General features: G+C 39.1%; 1 protein-coding gene across 5 annotated transcripts in view; it reads left to right on the top strand.

Moving 5' to 3' along the window:
• Nucleotides 1–15,868, top strand: part of SPIN1 (spindlin 1) — a 50,312-nt gene extending 34,444 nt beyond the window's left edge. For all 5 annotated transcript variants that reach the window (XM_040579536.1, XM_040579538.1, XM_040579537.1 and 2 more), the window contains 4 exons: nt 2,510–2,558; nt 7,875–8,128; nt 9,216–9,449; nt 12,155–15,868. In XM_040579536.1, coding sequence (XP_040435470.1) covers nt 2,510–2,558; nt 7,875–8,128; nt 9,216–9,449; nt 12,155–12,354 — 737 coding nt within the window. In that variant the 3' untranslated portion in view covers nt 12,355–15,868. The remainder of the gene's footprint in view (nt 1–2,509; nt 2,559–7,874; nt 8,129–9,215; nt 9,450–12,154) is intronic.
• The last annotated feature ends 6,253 nt before the right edge of the window (nt 15,869–22,121 follow it).

Here is a 22,121-nt window from a genome sequence, read left to right as displayed (position 1 = left end):
TCCATCCCTCCCCAAAGGCTGACAGGGAGCTGCCTGGCCCAGCAAGACAGCACAGCCCCACAGCAAGTCTGCATGTTGCGGTGCGGGGTCAGTAGGAGAATCCCCAGTCCTTAGTACCAGAGGCTCCTCCATTGTGAGGGTAACCTGACTTGCTCCTTTTCCCATAAACAAACAGGCCATCCATTCTAGGGGTGAATCTCCCTGTTTAGCTGAAAATCTAGTTTGGAGATCAGTTAACTAACCCTTAAGAAGATAAAACATCTCACAAGGGGATGCATCTGGTGTTTGCTCAATTTTTATCATGGAGGCAACCACTGTGAAGTTACATTCTTTCCCTGGATCATGTGAAGAATAGCCATGAGTGTCATGGTTTAGCCCCAGCTGGCAGCTAAGTGTCACACAGCCACTCAGTCACCCCCACCCCCTACACCTCTAAACAGTAAGGGGCCTGTCTGCAGACAGTCTTTTCACTACCCCTCCTTGCTCACAGCCCAAGTCACCTCTCTTAGGCTTTTACTCATGATTAAAGTGCTAAATCAGAATTTCCAGTATTGAACTCTTTAGTACTTACATTCACTCTGTCATGTCACAGGCTGTCATGGTCATGATGCAAGATAGTGTCAAGAGTCCCGTCTCTCTTCTGACCAGGTTCTCTTACATATTGCACACAAGGAGGGTTTAATAATACTTTTTTTTGAAGTATTTTCAGACGTTGCACTAGTTTTTGATTTAGCAAAATATTACAACCATAAAATCACCAGTAATTAGCAGAATATAGTAATAGTAATTACAATATACAGTTACATCTCAATACAAATGTGATTCCGTTTACTGATCTCTTAACGTACTCGCCATCACAGCATTGGGTATCCCTAGCTGCTGGGAAGGAATACATGGGTTGGAGCCAGCTCAAGGCTATTGCTCTTCTCAAAACTCTTTTTCCTCATCATTTGGTTTTTATGTGCTCGTTAGGTTGAGATGGGTATATGCTTCTCCAGTGCTGGTCTGGGTAACTCGGGAATATGTGTATGTGCCCCTTTTTAACTAACTTAAAAGTTACACGGCCAGTTGATTTACTTAACTGTTGTAGCTGATCAGTCATCTCAGCTGTTACAGCTGTTTTCCTAGAACAAAGACCACACAGGTCCCTGTTGCATCAGGTTCAGCATTCTTTTTAGTATTTGTGATCAGTCCCTCCCTGTGTTCATCCCTGAGCTTCTGTATTGGGTTGTGTGGCAAGGTGGTGGTGCTACAGGGGTGGCTTATGTGAGGAGCTGCTAGAAACATCCCCTATGTCTGACAGAGCTGATGCCAGCCAGCTCCAAGATGGACCCACTGCTGGACAAGGCCGAGCCCATCAGCAGCAGTTGTAGCAGCTCGGGGACAACATATTTAAGAAAGGGGGTAAAAAGCTGCTGGGGAGAACAGTAGCCAAAAGAAGGGAGTGAGACTATGTGAGAGCAGCAACTCTGTAGACACTCAGGTCAGTGGAAGGGGAGGAGGTGCTCCAGGCACCAGAGCAGAGATTCCCCTGCAGTCTGTGGAGAAGACCGTGGTGAGGCAGTTGTTCCCCTGCAGGTTAACAGTGGAGCAGATACCCACCTGCGTGCTGGAGTAGGTGGATGCCCAAAGGAGGCTGTGACCCCATGGGAAGCCCATGCTGAAGTAGGCTACTTACAGGACCTGTGAAGGGAAGAGCCCACACTGAAGCAGGTTTGCTGGCAGGACGTGTGACCCCATGGGGGACCCCCACTGGAGCAGTCTGTTCCTGAAGGGCTGCACCCCGTGGGAGGCACCCAGGCTGGAGCAGTTCATGAGGAACTGCAGCCCATGGGAAGGACCCACATTGGAGAAGTTTGTGGAGGACTGTCTCCTGTGGGTGGGACTCCACACTGGGGCAGCAGAAGCATGTGAGGACCCTCCCCCTGAGGAGGAAGGAGCAGCAGTGACAGTGTGAGATGAACTGACCGTAACCCCCAATTCCCCATCACCCTGTGCCACTGGGGGGGGGAGGAGGTAGAGAATTCCAGAGTAAAGCTAAGCTTGGGAAGAATGGAGGGGTGGGGAAAGGTGTTTTAAGATGTGTTTAAGATGTGGTTTTACTTTCTCATTATTCTACTCTGATTTTATTGGTAGTGAATTCAACTAATTTTCCCCAAGTTGGGTGTTTTGCCCGTGATGATATTTGCTGAATGATCTCTCCTTATCTTGACCCAGGAGCCTTTCATTAGATTTTCTCTCCCCTGTCCAGCTGAGGACAGTGAGGGAGCAGCTTGGGGGCCACCTGCTGTCCAGCCAGGGTCAACCCACCACATCTTCATGAGCCTGTAGCCCGAGTCTGTCTGCAGAGCCTTCTCCTTTTGTAGCAGTTCATTGATCAGTCTTAACATGATGTGTTTGGATTCTTTACAAGTTGACATTCAAAAGGAAGACTTTTGTATAAGATGGCTTTTCTGACATTATATGCACACTTTATTTTTCAGTAATTCCAACGTTGTTTATATTGTAGGTCATGCAGGAGTGTCTGCCAGCATGATGAAGAAAAGAACTTCCCACAAGTAAGTTCTTAATATTTTTACTGAAGTATAGCTCTCAGTAATCTGTATTGTTCCGCTCACTTTGTTGTTGAAAATCATGTGGAGTAATACTCAAGTCTGCATATGTGTGTAGTCAGGCTTTTAATTCTTTCAGGAGGGTGGTAGGGAAAAATGCCCCACAGTTAAAGTTTTAGATATTGATTTGACTGTTAATATGTAATTACTCTTGAATACAATTCTGTAAGTCTTTCTGGAACTCAGAGAGAAGGAGTTGCAAGCCAGAAATTAGCCACATGTGCTGTAGGATATATCTCTGTTCTCTGGCACAGAGTTCATGCATTGTCACCAGGCCAATAAAAACTGCAGATCATGCTTACTGGTAACGCAGTCTGAAAGTAAGCTTAGAAATATCTGATCTTGTATTCACTACAACTGAGTTTTGGAAAGGATTTTTCACTTTTCTAAAATAAAGAATATACTGAAATATTTCTGTAATGAAGCTGCTATTTGTGTGTAAAGGATACTTGCTTATCCTACACATTCATGGAACATATTTTTCCCTCTACAACATTTTTAAATAGTAGCAGCTGACCATTGGTGAGTAGCTGTGTGAAAACAGAGGTAATGTTATGGGCCTAAGTGGTCTTAGTGTCAAACAGTGAGATACCGTATCTGGCTATATCTGGAGAAATCTAAGCTGGGTAAGTGTGAAACTTAATAAAATGTTACTAGTTGTATTTCAAGTATAAAGTTGTAGAGTGGTGCATCAATCAAAAGTGATTTGTTTGGCAGGTGTATTTTCCACGATTAACATAGTTAATCACTGCTAACAGTGTTAACTGTTTCCCAGAGACAACACCTGATGTAAAACTACTCTAATCCCTTCCACCAGCTCGTCATTATCCATTCTTGTCTATCTTCATAGAAGGCAAAGAGAAACATTTATTTGTCTAGGGGCAGGTAGAGTTGGTTAAAACTTAATTTCTCTTGTTCTCTTTCAACCGCTCAGAGAAAGGAGTGTATGATGGGAAGACTATCAGAGGTGGGTTGCCTTTTGTACTTGAGGGTGGCTAGATTTGTCTTTATTGTTGTGTTAATATACACTTATTTAAATACCTAAATAGGCTGTAAATTTGTTAGCATAAAGGCTTTTACGGGGCATAAGAAGTTTTGATCATAAGTGATACGATTCTGAGGCACTTAAGCATCCAGCTTAATTTTGTGTTAATTTAGCCTAGTTCGACTGTTTATTAATTATTTAGTAAAGGGGTTTTGTACCAAACAAAGATGATTTCTTGTGTGCTGCTCACTGACTTGGCTGAGAATAAGGTAGAGTAGCAGAGAATTGTTTATGTTCATAGTTTTCCATAAATGAGTAGGATGTGAATGATCATATGCTGATATGACTCTGAGCCATTACAGTAGACCATGAGTTAGTAATGCATACTTTGCCACCGATTTAGTAATATATTTAGTTCTCCTCATTTAAAGAAGAAGAGGAACAAGCCTACTGTCACTCAAAGGCCGTCAATGAGATTTTCAAGTAGGTTCAGAATGTTTACAGCAGAGGAAGAAGCCAAGTGGATGTAACGGGGCACGACACAGGACTTGAGGATGTGGTAGAATGAGCAGTGTGGATGAGTCTTCTGAACTCCTCTTTACTAAGTGATAGTTAAGCCTTTTGGAAATGGTTCCAGTGGTTATAGGGCAGTTCTTCCAAGTGCTCTGTCAATGTGTAGTGGTAATCTCTGCTAATAATGAAGCTGACCTCACTGGCATCTGATCAGTCGGTAATCTCCATGATCTCATTTTTTCCATCTTTGGTGCATAAGGAAAGAGTACAAGAAATAGTTTAAGCCAATCCTTTCTTCATAGGCTCTCCAGACTTTTTGTAGTTGACAATTCAACAACTTTGAGATGCAGGTTATACCTGCAATTTAAGTACAACTGAACTTAAACATTTTGAAAATCTGATCCTACTTCAAGCTAATGTGTAATCTTCGTTCCTGCAGCATCTGAAGATGAGATTCACAACTCAATGATGGCTTTTGAGGGAGTACAGAAAGTATTTTAAAACTTTTGCCTCAACTAATGTGCCTCATAATCTGAGTATTGTGAAAGGTAGCTAATAACAATTCTCTCATCACTATTGTGCTATTAATGATAGTCTGTAATAAGATCACAATTGTCATAAGTTTTGGGTCCTATTTTTAATAACTTTTCTACTGCAAGTACTTAGCAGAATGAAAGACTTGAAATTGTACTGACCATTGCTGCTGTTACTGCATTTATATGGTTTTCCTTCCTGTTCTTCACAGTTGTGCCTTTTTTGCACATCTGAGGCATATGGTTTTCTTTCACCCTTCTGTTTTTTTCCTTAGTTCTACCCTGTGGTGTTTTTCTGAAATGAGATCATCAGGAAAAAACAAAAACAACCAACCAACGACCAAACCTAAATGGATACTTTACTTGATATAGGTTATTGGGAATTCATGTTCTCCTTTTTACAAATGCTGGTTTGTGTTTTAAGCACAACTCTGAAGTAACAGTTGATATTTCTGCTACCAGTCCTGGTACAGTTCTACACTACCTCAGTTTCTTTGCTAGCAGCTGCCAAATAAAAGTTTGTGCGAGGACCATATAAATACAACTTTTAAAATCTGGGAAGGTTTCTCTCCACCTGTGTAGTCTTTAGAAAGTTTCTAAAGTATCTGGTTCTGATAATAAAACCTTTTCATGTAACTAGGTTTTACTTACCAGTTTACTGCCTTTAAGATAAGGAAGAAGATCTGAAACTTTTGGTGATTGAAGGGCCATTTACAATTAGGATGTGTCTGATGTGTCAAGAGCTATTTCCAAGACTTGCTATCTTCTGGTGTTCCTGGCTTCATGTTTTACATGCCTAGGAAAATTGTTACTCAATCATCAAGAGAAAATCTTCATGGAATTTTAAAGATAATTCTAATGAAACTGAAGGGAAAATTATGTTGGGCCTTCTGGATCATAGAAGGCTATGTAAATTTGTATTACTTGATGTATCACAGAAGTGAACTGTTGGAGGAGAGGTTTGAGTTGGTTACTTGGTTGTCTTACATGGAAGTATGTTCACAGCTATTACTTACTGATAGTTACAAACCTGTGCTTGCTTTGTCACCACATATGCAAGAATTTTTCTTGGTAATTTACTGGTTTGAAAATCTTAATTTCTTACATACGAACCACTGCAAATGAAAGTGAATGACTGCTGAGTAGTACAGCCTTCAAACAAAAATTTGAACTGCAAGTACACCTGGCGAGTACTTGTAGTTAAATTTATAATGCTCTTTGCACTCTGTGGCATTGTAAAGGTATTTACCAGTTTGAACTCTGTTATGTAGTCTTTATCCATCATATTTTTTAGAGTGGCTGTGAAGATTTTCACTTAATTGTTCCAGTTGTTCCAATCTGTTAAAGTGGATTATGCTTTATAGGCAGACAGTAAAATTGACTGTGAGGTTGACCATGAATAGTGTTATTTTTGCAGTTTTCAATGAGATGATTAGAAGCATAGACAAACTGCTTAAAACTGACATTGTTTTACTTATTCTAATTTTTACTATCTGCATTTGGTTTCATCATGCTGTAGAATGGAATAATGATTCATTGAAATGAAATAAATGAATTGCATGCAAAACAAACTGATTTTTATTGTGCCAAGAACCAGATCTCTGATCCAATTTTGTAATTGTTTACTATTACTGATACTATTACAAATTTTTAAAAAATTATATATATATATACTTGAGCAAGAACTAGAATTTGGAAATGCGTTCTAGTTTCTGCATAGAAATAGAACCAGCTTTTTTGGGAGAGTGTGTCATAACTGAGTGAGGTTGGAGTTCTTAGAATAACCTGTGCTGTCAAAGTTAGGAGTACAAAAGCGCAGTTTGATCTTACTGAAAAGCTTAAATGATAACAAAAGTAAAATTTCACAAACCCCCTTGCTGAGATCTTCATGGTGAGTGAAGGTCTGGAGGTGGGACAAGCTGCTGAAGGAAATGTATATCTTGTTTTTAATAACTATGCTGACATCTTCAGTATTAAGTTTTCCAGTGTCATGTAGTGAGTGCGTTATTCGGAAAGACTTGCTTCCAGAATTTCAGTGGTATCATTATTATTTGTCTTTTTTGGATCATATAGGGACATCTCTAAGAGCATTCAACATTCCTGGAGATGTTTCTCTTTGTTCGCTATCTTCAATCTAAGGAAGAGTATTGTTCTCTGCAACTGATACTCTTGTATAGGTTGCTTTTAGGCATACTAGTGGTGCACATGTTTTACTGCTGTTTAAATGAAGTGTGCGACAAGTAATAACCAAAAATTTATTATACAACTAGTTGACATTCATGAGAATTTGGTCAGGCAACCCTCTAAATGATCTTTCTAGGATGTGTATCATAATGTATCGTAAAATAGATATAATATTCATTTCTTATTACAAATTTACTGCCGTAATCTTCCTTAGTTTCTTCCATTTGTATTAAAAATTGATATTTTGTATTTTTAATAACTGGGTAGAAAAAAACTTATATAACACCTTCAATGACTTGAAACTGTCAAATAGCTTGTGTGACTGCTGATCAGAACAACTTGTTATTCAGCAGAGGGAATTTCCATGCAACTTCCATGAAAATAGCGGCAGGACAAAAAGTTGTATTTGATTTGTTTTCCACATAAAGGAGTATCCCTTCTATTGCCGTTACCATCACCACGTACCATTTTTATTTTGCTGTACTAGAAAGGAGTGCTAGAGAAGTGTTGTTGCTACCATGTGTCTTTAAAAATACTTGGAGTCAAAAATATCTGTAAATTACTTTTGCTTCAGGTGAAAACACAGGTTAGGGCAAAGAAATGCCTTGGAAGAATTTTAGTTAGCCACTGGTAATGTTTCCACTGACTTCTTCCTGGGACAAGAGTTGCGTTTACTGTTCTCCAGAGAGTAATAAGGTAGTAAAGTTATAATACTGCCAGGTAACCTTGTGCTTTGAGACCTGATCAGGTGAGTTTTACTTTTGACATTCAGTGTAGCAAGGGCTGAAATAGTTCTTTTGGTTTAAGTAAACTAGTTCTAGAAATTACTATCAGGAAACTGACCTTATAAAGTACATCAAAAATGTGTCACTACTCTTCCATGTGTTTCTTTTTTCCAGTACAGTATAATACGCTTTATACCCTCATTTGAATAAGGTACACAAAGCTATAAAACATATTGCCATCTTATAGCATACAGCTCTTGTCTGGAGTAGAATTTTGAATATGTATACGCTTGTTTAATATTATGTTTATATCTGTGTACAGAAAGCATAGAAACAATGTGGGACCAAGCAAACCTATTTCCCAGCCACGAAGAAATATTGTAGGCTGCAGAATACAGCATGGATGGAAAGAAGGGAGTGGACCTGTAACACAATGGAAGGGCACGGTTCTTGATCAAGTTCCTGTAAATCCTTCTCTCTATCTTATAAAGTATGATGGATTTGACTGTGTGTATGGACTAGAACTGCACAAAGATGAAAGAGTTTCAGCGCTTGAAGTTCTTCCAGACAGAGTTGGTAAGTTTTTGGGGGGGTTTCTCCTAAATTCACATACATATAAGCTAACGCTTACTATTAAATGTTCTCCACTAACCTCTTCACACTTCCCCCAACATAAAGGTGGACCACTTGAAAGTTACTAGTCAATTTCATTTTTGTCACATGGCAGGTAGTCTTAAGTGCTCTATTTAAATTTTCTTGATTCCATGGAGATTCGATGATACCAGTGACTGCAGTGGTGTCTTCTGTATTTAAGTAGTATGCAGTACATTCTGTAGTTTTTGTTTAGATCAACATTGATATTTCTAAGCCATCTTGGCTGTGTGGTCTGTTGTTTGCATCTGACAGTAATAATGTCACATGTACTCATGTACTTCCTCTAAGTACTTTAATGTGGGAGGGAGGCATTTTTAAAGTTAAATAACTTGATTAGTAACAAGACATTTTTGAGTTTCAGAATTAGCACTGGGTTGTTAGACTGCAGGTTTTAAAAACTGCAGAGTTTGATATTTACTGAAGTAATTACTGGTTTATAAACAGAATAAACAGTTGCTTCTTCTGACTGCAAAGCAATTGGTAACTGTCTCTAGGGTGGTGGTAGTGAGAGCAAAACCCCAAGGTTTCATTAATAACAGAGTTGTTCTGTGATTGGCCTCTTTTCCTTTTCTCCCCTACCTGCCTCTCCCTGTCTAGTGTCTAGTTAAAATTCAAAAGTCTTCAGTGCTGTGATCTCAACTGATCTCCCTTCACCTTGCATTATGATTATTTAATCAAAGGGAGTACAATGATGTGTTGTCATTTTAAGAACATTCTAAAGTTCTCCAGTTCAGGGGAATTCAGGGGAAGTATCGTCTATAGTCTCAAAACAGGAACGGTCAGTCAGAGTCTTGACTGAAAACCTGCAGACGGTGATCAAGTTCCGCCTTTCCACCATGGCAGAAAGTAAACTTAAGTAGTAAACTCTCCAGAATGGCTAATGTTTGTTTTGTGTATGGATTGACTGATTTCCAATCAATATTTTTTTAATGAATCAGTGTAAAGATTATTTTTCTCAAAGACACGTATCTGTGCTTTTGAATGAACATATTAAATGCTGTCATTTCAGCTTCATCTCGAATTACTGATGCCCACCTGGCAGACACAATGATTGGTAAAGCTGTGGAACATATGTTTGAGACGGAGGATGGCTCAAAAGATGAATGGAGGGGTATGGTTTTGGCTCGAGCTCCTATTATGAACACATGGTTTTATATTACCTACGAGAAAGATCCCGTCTTGTACATGTACCAACTCTTAGATGATTATAAAGAAGGTGACCTTCGCATTATGCCTGATTCGAGTAAGTAGGCCAGTTACTGTTTTATTCTGGAAAGCGGCAGGTTTTTATATTGACTGTGTTTTATTTATGGACAGGAGAATTGACAGAGATCTTGTTTGCTACTCCCTTGAATTGTTTTTAGGCATCACAACATCTGTGTTAACTACTGAAATATTTTATCAGCAGTGACACATGCAGGGAAAGCATTTTCCATAATTATTCCTAATTCTGTTGAAAACATGTACATACTACTGTGAAGGACTTTGGGTTTTTTAGTGGAAACTGACAAACCAGAAGTTTCCCACTGTTGTTTTCTTTCTAGAAGTATCACAACTCATTGAGATGGCTCTTGATTTTTGTCTTTCTGAAGCAGTTCTTGTGGGAATAATATTTTGAGACCAACTAATAGATTAATTTTGTTGGGGTAGGTGTCTTCAGTGTGAAAAACTTCTGAGTAGTTTCTTGGGGAAGAGGCATACTAATCCCTTGAAAATCAATTTTTCCCTCATATGTCACAACAAGAAAAATATTTAAGCAGATAAAGATGAATATTCTTTTCCTCCCTTCTTGAAGTGAAAGTTTGCAGGACTTTTCCTGTCGATTTAGAAGAATTTTCACAGAACCAATATTGTTCAAGAGATTTGGATATCCAGTAACAAAAAAGACGGAAGAAGACCTTGTAAAGAATACTTTTTTCTGCCACGTACCTAAACCACACTTCTCTGATAGTCTGGGCTTTAAAGAAAATTAATAACTGGATTAACTGTAATGGCTGGCTACGTAGTGCTTTACATAAGTATTGATTACAGTTAATTTGTTGAGTCTGAGAACTCCACCCCTGTCTTTCTTCAGATCTGGTACTGGTAACAATCTGGTGGCTAAATAAACAAGTGACACTCTCTTTGCATTATGTCTGCATTAATCATCTGTGTTTAGATTCCATGCCCCACCCCCCCACACCCCCCATCCTCTGCCCCACAGATAAAAAAGCAACGTATCTGCTGCTTGTAAAGAGTGAGCCATAAATGTTAAAGGAAAAAGGTGACCTTCATCTTCCTAAAGAAATAAAGCAAGCTCTTTTATATTTGAACATTCAAATAATTTGGTTTTTGTCTTAACTATTAAAAAGGACTTGGAACGTATTTTAAGTCTGCTGTGCTTTCTTCCATCTTTGGGGATGCGGGTAGGGAAAGAGCTGGTATGATTTCTTTCCATTTAAGAACTAATTTATTTTAGTGTACTTTTTCCTCCATACTCACAACAAGGCTATCTACTGCTTACCTGTTTCCAAAACACTTCTAAGTATTTGCCTCTTTCTCTGAATCTGAATGCTTTTCAGATCTTTTGAATTGTGTCCTTAAGCCAATGACTGGATGTTAAAAGTAGTATTTTTCAAATCGGATTTTAGAATACCTGCAAGTCTGTCTGTAAACCTGGTGGAATTTTCCTTAGTATTCTAACTAAAATTTCTGGGGAACTCTCTCTTCTCAAAGACAGGCTTTGCATATATGAGGAGACCAAAATTTGGGTAATCTGAGGGTTTTTTGGTGAGGAGAAAGTGTGTTGCTAGATCTGATACTGAAACTTTTGTCAACAGTTTGTAATTCCTTCTAAATGAAAATGTAAGAGTTTAACTTGCATCTTTGCCAAGGAAGATTCTTCATGTGAAACCAATATTAAGAGGATAAGAAGTATGTGTGACAGTGCATTTATAGGGGAACTGAAACAAAAATTGAAAGATAAACTTCTTAAGTTTGTTGAAGAATCTTAAGTACAAGCCAATCTGTTCATTCCCTGGTGGAGGTTTATTTTCTCAACTCACAGAACTGATAAGAAAGTGGGTGAGGTCTGTAAGGGATTCTGAATGCAAACTTGGAACAAAGACATTAATTTACAAGTTTAGGATTTCCAGAACAAAAGCCACATCAGGTGTGACCATAACTGAAAAAATTACTTACTGGAATACAAAACACATGTTTATCTACACTAGTCAAAAAGACGATGGGAAAGAAGTTGTGGTTATCTACCCCTTCTCCAGCGTAGTACCTTTTATCACATTTGTTCTGTGATTGGCTTGTAACCAACCCCGTGGCAACTGGCACGTTACAAATCATGCTTTTTTGTATCTAGATTTAGCATAGGCATCATCTAAAATTAAAGGATATTTCTGGCTAGGTTTTTCTAGACAAGAAAACAGTATAGTTAGACTTTTATCAACAGCGTTATTCCAATGTAGAGTCAAAAGCCCCTTTTAGTAAGGAGTTTACACTTAGCTAACGTTTTAGAAGAGATGTTTTTGTTGCAGTGGCATACATGCACTGAAACTTTGAATAATGTGTGTGGGAAGAGGGAGGTTTAATTTGGCTGCCTTTCTGCTAAGGAGGCCCAGTGTCTTTTTCTACTGGTGGCTTAAATATAGTTATCCACAAACATTTTCTGTAACTTCTGCGTAAACTTTCATGTGAGAAGATTTGCCTCACTTAACAAAGTGCTATTCTTGTTGTAATAAAACTGAAGACAGTATTACTTGAAATTTTTTCTGCAACTGTCCTTTCTAGAAGCATGGCAATCGTTAAGTGCTTGTCTGAACAAAACTAATTTTCTACATACTCTGTACTTAAAACTTCTGGTTGCTTCATGTAAGTTTTAAAGAAGACTCCGCAGTTGTCTTCTGTATTGAAAAATTCCATTAATGTCTACCAAAGCGCACTGGTTTTGTGTTACAGATGATTCACCTCCTGCAGAACGGGAACCAGGTGAAGTTGTGGACAGCCTGGTAGGCAAACAAGTGGAATATGCCAAAGAAGACGGCTCAAAAAGGACTGGCATGGTCATTCATCAAGTTGAAGCCAAACCATCTGTCTATTTCATCAAGTTTGATGATGATTTCCATATTTATGTCTACGATTTGGTGAAGACATCTTAGACGTCATTGTGAACTTTTGCCAAATTTGTGGAACTATTAAATGTAAAATTTGTAGACAAAGACTTGACTGCTTTCCAGTTTAATGAAAGCTTAAATGTCCCTGCGAACCCACAATCTCTGCCAGCAAAACTGTTTTGTTCTGAGTAATATAAACAAACGTGACACATTTTGCATAAGAGAACTCCTTTTCTTGAAGGAAGTCAGTATATTTGGGCAGGAGGGAGTTAAAAGCAAAGAACAGCTGCAAATTCAAGCTGTGTAAAGTTGATCTAGTATTTTAATCATTAATCTAAATTTCTTTCATAGATTTTAACTTTTTCTTCAACCTTGCACTCACTTGTTCAACTGCCACATGCAAGTGTAGTTTGGTATTTTGATATGCCTTCTTTTGTAATGTTAAATTTTATTTCTTGGCTATTGGCAGTCCTTGTTTTCAGGGTTGGGACAGAGGTGACTTTTCTGAAAGGTTTAAACAGTTTGTGCAGCATTTAGGAGTGCCTAACCCAAATAACATCAATCTGCTGTGTTTCTACACTTTATTTCAGGTTTAGCTTTTTAAGAGCTTGCAGTACATCAAAATACTCGTGCATTTTTACTAGTTACAGGGCAGTAGGATATCAAGTGTTTGACTTACGCACCTTTCAGTGAAAAGGCTTTAAACTATAAAAATACATTTAATCTGTATAACCAGTTAATTAGAAAATGCAGGTTAATGCCCCATATTTACAAGTCATAGAAACCAGTAAAATACATGTGACAAGGCTGCCTTCAATCCTAAATGTTGTACTTTTCTTTGTTTGTTATACACACTTAGCAAAACCCAAGTGCTTGGTGCCACAACTTTTTAACAGTATATATGCTACTTCAGAAGACTTTAGACTACACATTGGCAATCAGTAGTCTCTCATTTAATAACAAAACCTAGCAACCTGAATGTTTGTGTGTGGACTTAGAAGCCTAACAGTAGTTAATACGTTACATGGTAAATACAATCTCATACCGGGGGGTGGGAGGGTTTGTTCTTACACGTTGAAGACTTAGAGAAGGAGAAGCATTTGTTGCCTTCTGCTCAGTCTGTTTCATTCCTTTGTTTGTTTTGGTTTTAACCACTTTGGGTTCAAGAAGGCATCTTCCAAATTTATATTTTTTCTGGCTTTTCCACATAAGGAGTGTCTGGACAAATCTACAGCTTATACCTGTTGTTGCCTTTTGTGGTGTACATTGTACTTGCTTTGAGGTATGCTGTTAACGTGAATTTCATTCTGTGAACACTAGAGTTCTGCATGCCAGTTGTGTACTATCTAATGGAAGCTATAGGCAGTCTCAGTGGTCCAGTCATCTGCATTAGATTGTGGATGTAAATAGCAGCCCACAACAGCAAAATCCTTTCACGGTTTTAATCTTGCAAGATAATTTAAAATGAAAATTAGGGTTTTGAAGTGTGGCAGCTTTTAAAAGTATCAGAATTGCAACAATGATCAGCACAGCAACAGAATTGTCATGTTACATAAAGGCAGAGCTCTGCAAGTTTCAAAGAACTGCTTCACAGAAGTACAGTATGTGAAGACAGTCAACACTGTTGATGGAAGGAACAAATACTCTGATATCCAACCGTATGCCATTAGTGGAAGGATGCAGGAGAGGTGCTGTTAATCAGAGATCGGAGGTCCAGATGACCTCTGTTGTGGGTATTCTTGATATTGAAGACTCAGTGGTTTAAGCCCCTTTCTGTCCATTTTTTTGCCTGATTTTATATTTTAGCCTTAAGGCTTGTGCCTCATTATGCTGTTGAATGGTAATAAATACTCTCCATATAAATATGATACCTTAATTCTTTGTCCATTGCTACTATATTGCATTATGTCCAGTATTTCATCATGGGCAACCAAAGGCAGGCTATTGTCTTGCAGCGAATAGCTTCTCAATGCAGTCCTTAAGCACTAAGTACCTGAGTCGTAAATGTTCCTTGTGTTTTGAACAAAGTGAGCAGATTTGCAACAGTGTTTTCATCCTGCAGATCTGTTATGTGTCTTCTATTGACTCTTAAGAGTCCTGCATGTAAATCTCAAAGCTGAGCCTGGCTCCATGAGCCCAAGTTGATATTTGTGGCACAAGAATGAGTGAGTGTATTGATTATACTCAAGATACATGAATAACCTAGTACACTGAACTTTGGGCTATATATCTGAGGAATACAAGGTTTGTTTTGAAATATCTGAGGTTTAGGTCTACTGGAACATTTTTAGCATTAGGCTTGCATTTGTGGGTTTTCTGCAAGCCTCTTGAATACACCATGGATTCTGCCAATTCGAGTATAATCTGTAAACTTCATGGTTGTTTTTAGGTGTCTCCCTGTTGTCTGTTGCGTGGCTATTACTCTTCATCTTTCTTTTTTCTTTTTTTTTTTTCTTTTTGATAGCTTAAACCACCTTTTTGAGGCTTGAGACTAATTCCACTCCCTGCCCATCTGCTTTGGGCTTTGTTTTAGGCTCATGTTTCAGATCTGCATGCAGTGCTTGCGTTACCCTGGTAACTAAATGTTGGTTCCTTGTTATAGGGGTTCAACATTACTTTCCAAAATCACATAGGGCTTGTGATGGCACAGGCCATGGATCTTTGTATAAAAGTTACCGCCTTTCACATTTACCTGCTGTAGTATTGTTGTATATTGTGTGTGTGTGTGTGTGTGACGTCAGGCTGCCATGTAAAACTTTTTAAAAGGGAAAAAAAAAAAAACCTTAAATGCAGACCATCCTTTTTTGCATGCTTAGAGGTTAGAACATTCAGTGTAACAGACTAAAGTTGCATGTTAAAATGTTTAGGTTTTTGTTTTGTTCTGTTCTTTATTTTGTGTTCAGTTTTTTGTGAATTTGCTTATTGTGCTGTTTTAATGGTTGTTAGTAGGATTAAATACACCGGTGAGACGAGCATAGTGCCAACAGAAGGTAATTTTCTAGTTGTATGTGTTATACAGCATTTGAAGGGACCATGTATTCTGTTTAAGAAAAAATAAAATCACAGTTGGTTAGCAAAACACTACATTTTTCTTCTTTCTTTTGAGTGCCAAACCCTAAACTATGTTGGAGTAGAGTGGGGAAAACCCTTTTTATTGCAACAGGTAGAAACCTTCTTTAAGTGAATTATGTGAAATTAGAGGCTTTATGAAATTGAGTAATTGCTTCAGCAAAAAGAATTATGGTAAAAACAGTTCCTGGTTCCTTGAAAATGCTGTGCTTTTTGTATTTTACATCATTAGTGCAATTTGGATGGTTCTTGGTATGTGTATAGTTCAAAGGTCTTCGTGTTCACATTTTTAAATTAGGTAATGACTTCATCTTTAGAGCTTGGTTTCATTATTTTTATTTTATTTTGAACAATGTAGACAGTTCCCTGTTCTCTGCATTTAGAAGTATAAACACTTTAAATCTGTTACTTAATTCTGTAAGTAATTTTTATAATTATGATGTAACTCTATCCTTAAAACATTTAAAATAAACCCTTTATGTGCAACTTACGACTGTAAACTTTGTTCTCATGAGCAAAACATAGTGATGTCATTTCAGATTGTGAAGAAGCAGTTTCTTCAGTTTTCTAATTAAAAAGGATTTATTATTGTAATGCTGAGCCATATCTGCTGGTATAATACTTGCCCTGTGAAGTTTGCTTGCAAAACCAAAATCTTTATTCTTTTTTCCAAGTAAGTATAAATGCTGATAAGATGGAACTTGGCTAAGGAAAAGCATACTGCTTAAATTGTGTTTTACTAAACACAGAAAAACTCCCCACCAGGGGTTTGTGCAAGTCTTTGAAGGAGTCTTTTATTTCCAGAGCACACAAAATACTTCAGCAGTGGGGAACAGCAGAAGCATTTGGCAGATATTCAGGTGATTTGTCTGCTTTGAATTAATAAAATTTTAAATTCAGTTAAGCACACTTTACTGATGATAAAAAGCGAAGTTGATCCAAATTAGAGGTGGTGTTCAGAGAAGGTAACATCACCATGCTGCAAATTAAGTCATGTACGTTATTACAATTAATGCATGAAGACTAAATTATTTTATGTTGTTAAATTGCTAAAGCAGGCTGTCAATATTGAGGAGATTTTCTTTATTCCTGCCTCTTTTCTGATAATAAAGGGGAAAGTGTTATATGGATACCCCAAAATACTTCCCACACACACACACACACACACACACACACAAAGCTCATTAGATGTATACCTAAGCTCTTGGAGCATGCCAGCATGCAGTTGGGATGAATACCCAAGCCTCTTCTTTTCCCTTAGTTCAGTGTCTTGTTTATTGTATCCTGGTTGCCTAAGAGACTGGTCCCAGTGAAGATTTATATAGTGTACATTTGCCAATTAGGGAGGGTGTGTATCACACCCAAACCACAGATGTTAATCTGTGTGAGCTATTAAATTATAGTTAAAAGTAGATAAACTAACATTTTATGACTAATGCATGAACCTGTTCTGGATTACAGCTGATCAACCAACTTTCCGTTTCGTAGCATCACTCGCTCTTCATAGAGGAAGGAGCCTTCTAAAAACCAAGATATTTTTGCTCTTTATTATTGCAGTAATAAAACTGCCTTGGAAAGATTGTTACTTACGAGCTCTTTTAAAAGCAGCTCAAATGTCAATGCTTTCAAGAAAGTAACCTCCCACAGATTTAGGAGGTTGGAGATAGGAGTCCTACCCAGAGGTATGGCTTTAATACTACTGTACTCTCTTTTCACATGTCAGGTTCTTCCTTGTGCATATGAACAGGTGATATTTTCAGGAAAAAACAGCTGCTCTCTGCTCACTGAAATTTGTTTTGAAATTAATAATTTTTAAATACTCATGCTGTAAGCTGTTGAGCTGCAGATGACTTCAGTGGATTCCATTGTTTTTCAGGAAGAATAAGCTTTTAGTAAGGGTATTTTGGAGGACCAATGGGCTGTTGCAATCTAGGTTAAGGTCTAAAAGGAGAAGTAAGAGCAGGTCAAGGAAATGGCAAGTATGTTCTTTCATCCTCAGGCACTGGATAATAAAAGATTTTCACTTTTTTTGCACACTTAACTTTTTATTTCCCAATCTAACTGATTTCTTTTTCAGCAAGTTCCTGCCTTGGTGTGTTTCATCGCTGAACTATTTTCTCTGCCAATATCAATACCTTTACCATTTTAATCCACTTCAGGATTGGCAGCCTGGGACGTTAAGCTACTAAGCATTTTTTTCAGGCTCCACTCTTCTTGTTTTAATAGTTTACTGTCCTATGAATTCCTTGATTTCTCTTCCAATTTCAGAGCTGCATGTGCACAATACATAGCTGTGTGTGCACAACAGGGCAGCCAGGGTCTCACCAGTGTAAGAGGAAGGTGGACTCAATGCTTCTCTGTTCTGCTTAGATGTTAATTACGCATTTCTGTACATTATTTTTTTAAAATCATTGTATTGGGTCTGGCTGAGCCCCATAGCAGCCCTTGTACTGCTGCGTTTGTATTGGTAGCTAGAAAGGTGCTGATAACACACCAGTGTTCGGCTACTGCTGGGCAGTGCTGGGACAGCGTCAAGGCTCTCTCCAGCCTTAACCCCTGCTGCCCCCCAGCAGGCTGGAGATGGGCAAGATCTTGGAAGGAGACGTAGCCAGGACAGCTGACCCAAAGTGGCCAAAGGGACGTTCCATACCATATGACATCTGCTCAGATGTAAAAGCCAAGAGAAAGGAGGAGGAAGCGGGGCCATTCGTTAGTTACGTTTGTCTTCCGAAACAACTGCTACGCATACGGAAGCCCTGCTTTCTGGGAAGCAGCCAGACATTGCCTGCTGATGGGAAGTAGAGAATAACATCTTTTGTTTTTCTTTACTTCTGTGAATGTGACTTTTGCTATTGCTTTCATTAAACTGCTTTTATCTTGACCCACAAGTTTTTTCATCTGATCCTGATTTTCCCCTTCCCCCCACCCTATTCTGCTGAGGAGAGGAGTGGTAGAGTGGTTTGGTGGGCACTTGGCATCCAGCCAAGGTCAACCCACCTCAGCCAGTTATGATTTGCATAACTTGAGTTGTACACAGTTTGTGTAAATGGTTTTGCAGCCTGACAGTTAAAAAACCCACATGCTTTGGCACTGGTTCCACTCGCCCCACCCCCATGCAATTAATCCTTATATTTACTTGTATTCAATAGAGCCTGACTTGTACGAGTCCTTCTTGAACTTTTTTGGTGCCACATTGTTCCCCACATGTCTGCGCTAGACTGATCTGTTCAGAGCTGACTTTGGTAATGAAGGTGAACATTTACTTTGATCTAAGCAAACTTCTTTTTGTTAGTTCTTCACAATGTTCCACCCAGACCTGACATTTCAGAGAAATATTTTTGTTAGTAAAGAAAAATAACACAACTTTACACTGTTTTAAATGCATATTCATGATAATTGAAATGATTTCATGTAAACAGCCACTGCTTTGGCAGCAGAAAGGGCTGGGTTGGTTATTTTTTCTTACATTGGTATGGAAGATTGCTCAGTGACAGGGCAATAGTGCTTTAATTATTAGAATGGAAAGGTAAGATACTTACACATCTCACACAACTGGGTTTTGAGCTGATGACTTTTAGTCCTGCTGCACTAACTAGCCAGACATGGTATATACTCACCTTAGACCTGGACTGTGGGATGATTTCTTAAATTATCTTAGTAGAAACTTTTTATCTTTACCACTGGAGTCATGCACTGGGAACTTTGGTTGTCATGTTTTCTGTAAAAGTTCCAAGTAATTTGATTTTACAACACTGTTTACTAACTCCTAGCCACTTTCAACTTACAGAAGTAGATGTCTAACTTAAACTCTCATGAATTTAATGAATTAAAAACAAAGTAACCTTTTCAGCTGTAAGAACAGAATAATTCAACGCTAATAGCAAAAGCATTAGGAGGAAATCTCTGATGGTAGAAGGTTATGCTCAAAAGTGTAAAAAGGATAGCAACAAGAACTTTTACAAATAACTTTTTGCTACATTACCACCCATTTCATTATGGAGAGTTGAAGCTGTGTCTTGCTGGGAATCCTTGTTACTCTCTGGCTTTCTTCACTCATTCTCAGTTTTCTGCCTTGAAAGAGTATTCATTCTACCTGACACAAAGTGCTCATGGTATTGTCTACTTGGAAGCTGGCAGGCAGAATAAAATTAAAAGTGTTGTTATGATGCAGTTTTCTGAAAAAGCAAGGCAGAAAAGTTAACTAATTCACAATTTCTGATGGGGGTGGGGTGTAGGGCTGGGGAATGGACCCAGTAACTGCTTACCATGAACTGAGAATAAGTGTTCATTCCAAAAGAGTGAAAGTTAAGACTAACCAAGAGGATGCTCATAATATATAATAAATACGGTGTATTAGGGTTTACTGAGGAAAAAAGAAAATGGTTTGTTATTGCCTAGTAGGGGCAATACTTTCTCATGTTGTAAATTCAGACATCACTATCCTGGTCTTTAACTACAAGGCTAGCAGCGTGCATGGGAGAAGATTAATTGTGTTTTGGTTTCCACAGATTTAGTTTTACACATGGAAATTCTCATGTGAAAAAGCATAATCAAATTATGCTTTTTACGTGAATGTCATATGTGCTCCAAATTCTGAATTGTTATTTCAACAAGTAACACTCTTGCAGATTACAAAATTACAACTACCTAAAATTGCTAATTATTATTACTAACCAATCATACTCTTATGGGTAATATGGAAGTATGAAAAGGGAGATTAAATTGTTTTCAATTTTTATATAATATAGTCATGTGGAAAGAAGGAAACCCTTGAAGATGGCTAAAAATCTCACTGCAAATGTTATAAAACCTGTTATAAAAAAAAGTTATAAAAAATGTTATAACTAATAACATTTTTTGCTTCATGCCAAGATGTTCCTCTGTGGAATAAAAACGTTTTTTTTCCCTCAACAGAGGCTCTAGATTGCAAAGGTAAGTGATGCTGATGACTTGAGTCAATAAATAGAGGAAAGTATGCACCGTGCGGCTGAAGACAGAAATCTGAATTCTGTAGGTATCTGCTTTTCCATAAACTATCCAATTACATCACCGCCAAGCATCTTAGAAATAATAAATATAATTTCAAGGTTTGTTTTGGTTTGTGTTGTTTTGTTTTTCTTACTGGGATTAGTCATTAATCTTGAATGGCTGCTTGGCAGCGTAAAGGTCCAGAACGACCACTGGAGAAAATAGTGCAGTAGAGTGAAGAAGTAACCTTGCTGACTGGCTGACATCCTCGGCTGTGCTCTGCGATGGCAGTGGGACAGCAGGCACTGGCAAGGTACAGCAGCAACTGAACCTGCTTTTCACTAGGGTCTCTACCGTAGCTGTAGGGATATGAATACTTAATTCTGAAGCAATAATCTTCTAATTGCTGGGCCAGATTAAGGTTAGTCCTGTCCCATGCTGTAGTGCTCTCTTTGCAAGGCGATTGACAGCAGGTAAGGAAGGCTCTATCTGTCTTAATGCTGTGGTACTGGGGGAGTCCTGTCCCATTCTAGTACTGGTTTTCAAGATCCAATTCTCCATCTTGCAGGAGGAGTTTGTGCCACAGCCAGTCGGAGATGCAGGATGTGATGTGGTTTCATTTGTGAATGTTGGAGACATGCTCTGAGGCTTCTTTAAGACGTAACTCCCTATCTGTGTGGATAACAGATCTGCCCCTCTAGCAGCATGACCTGCAGAGTTTCCAGGTCCTTGTGTCCTGGGACTGACTTTGTGCCTTTCACCATGTCTCATTTGCAGTGATCTGTGGCTTGGCACCAGAACTTAGTGTCCCTGGAGCAGCCAGTTGGCAGAATTAACAGCCTTCCAATTTCTTGAATATGAAGAAGATGAGTGAGTTCAAATAATTCCTCCCCTTAATTGTTTCAGCTGTAGAACAAGTTTTGGGAGAAGTTATTCTTGGAATTCAAGAAATTAAAATAGCTGTACTGGGTGTACATGGCAATGTGGTGGCAGCAGGGGGGCTGTAGGGGTGGCCTCTGTGAGAAGGGGCCAGCAGCTGTCCCCATGTTGGACAAGCCAGCCCGAACAGATCCATCACAGGACACGGCTGAGCCCACCAGCTAAGCTGGTAGTGCCTCTGGAAAGTATATTAGATAAAAGGTACAAAATGCTGCACAACAGCTGTGGGAGACGAGTGAGAAGAATATGAGAGAAACAGCCCTGCAAACACCAAGGCTGTGGGAAAAAAAAAAAAAGGAGGGAGACAAGGTGCTCCAGGCACAGGAGCAGAGGCTCCCCTGCAGCTTCTGGAGAGGACCATGGTGGAGCAGACTGTTCCCCTGCAGCCTACCGCAGACCACGGTGGAGCACATACCCACACTGAAGACTGGAGGACCCCACACTGCACCAGGTGGACATGACCTGAAGGAAGCTGCAGCCTATGGAAAGCCCGTGCCGGAGCCGGCTCCTGGCAGGAGCTGTGGTCTGCAGAGAGGAGCCCTGGTGGAGCACGTTTTCTGGCAGGAACTGCAGCCTGTGGGGGGACCTGCACTGGAGCAGTTTGTTCCTGAAGGACTGCAGCCTATGGAAAGGATCCACAGTGAGGCAGTTTGTGAAGAACTGCATCAGGGATAAAGCATGAGGAGGAAGAAGCAGCAGCGATGGAGTGTTATGAACAGATCTCAACACCCGTTCCCTAGCTCGCTGCACTGCCTCGGGAGGGGTGGAGGGGGTAGGAGGTTCAGAAGTGAAGTTGAGCCTGGGAAGAAGAGAGGGGGCGGGAGGAAGGTATTTTT

This window comes from Falco naumanni, chromosome Z, assembly GCF_017639655.2.
Source record: "Falco naumanni isolate bFalNau1 chromosome Z, bFalNau1.pat, whole genome shotgun sequence".
NCBI classification, from domain to species: Eukaryota; Metazoa; Chordata; class Aves; order Falconiformes; family Falconidae; genus Falco; species Falco naumanni.
The sequence above is the reverse complement of the archived record's forward strand: the minus strand, read 5'-3'. Positions and strand labels throughout refer to the sequence as shown.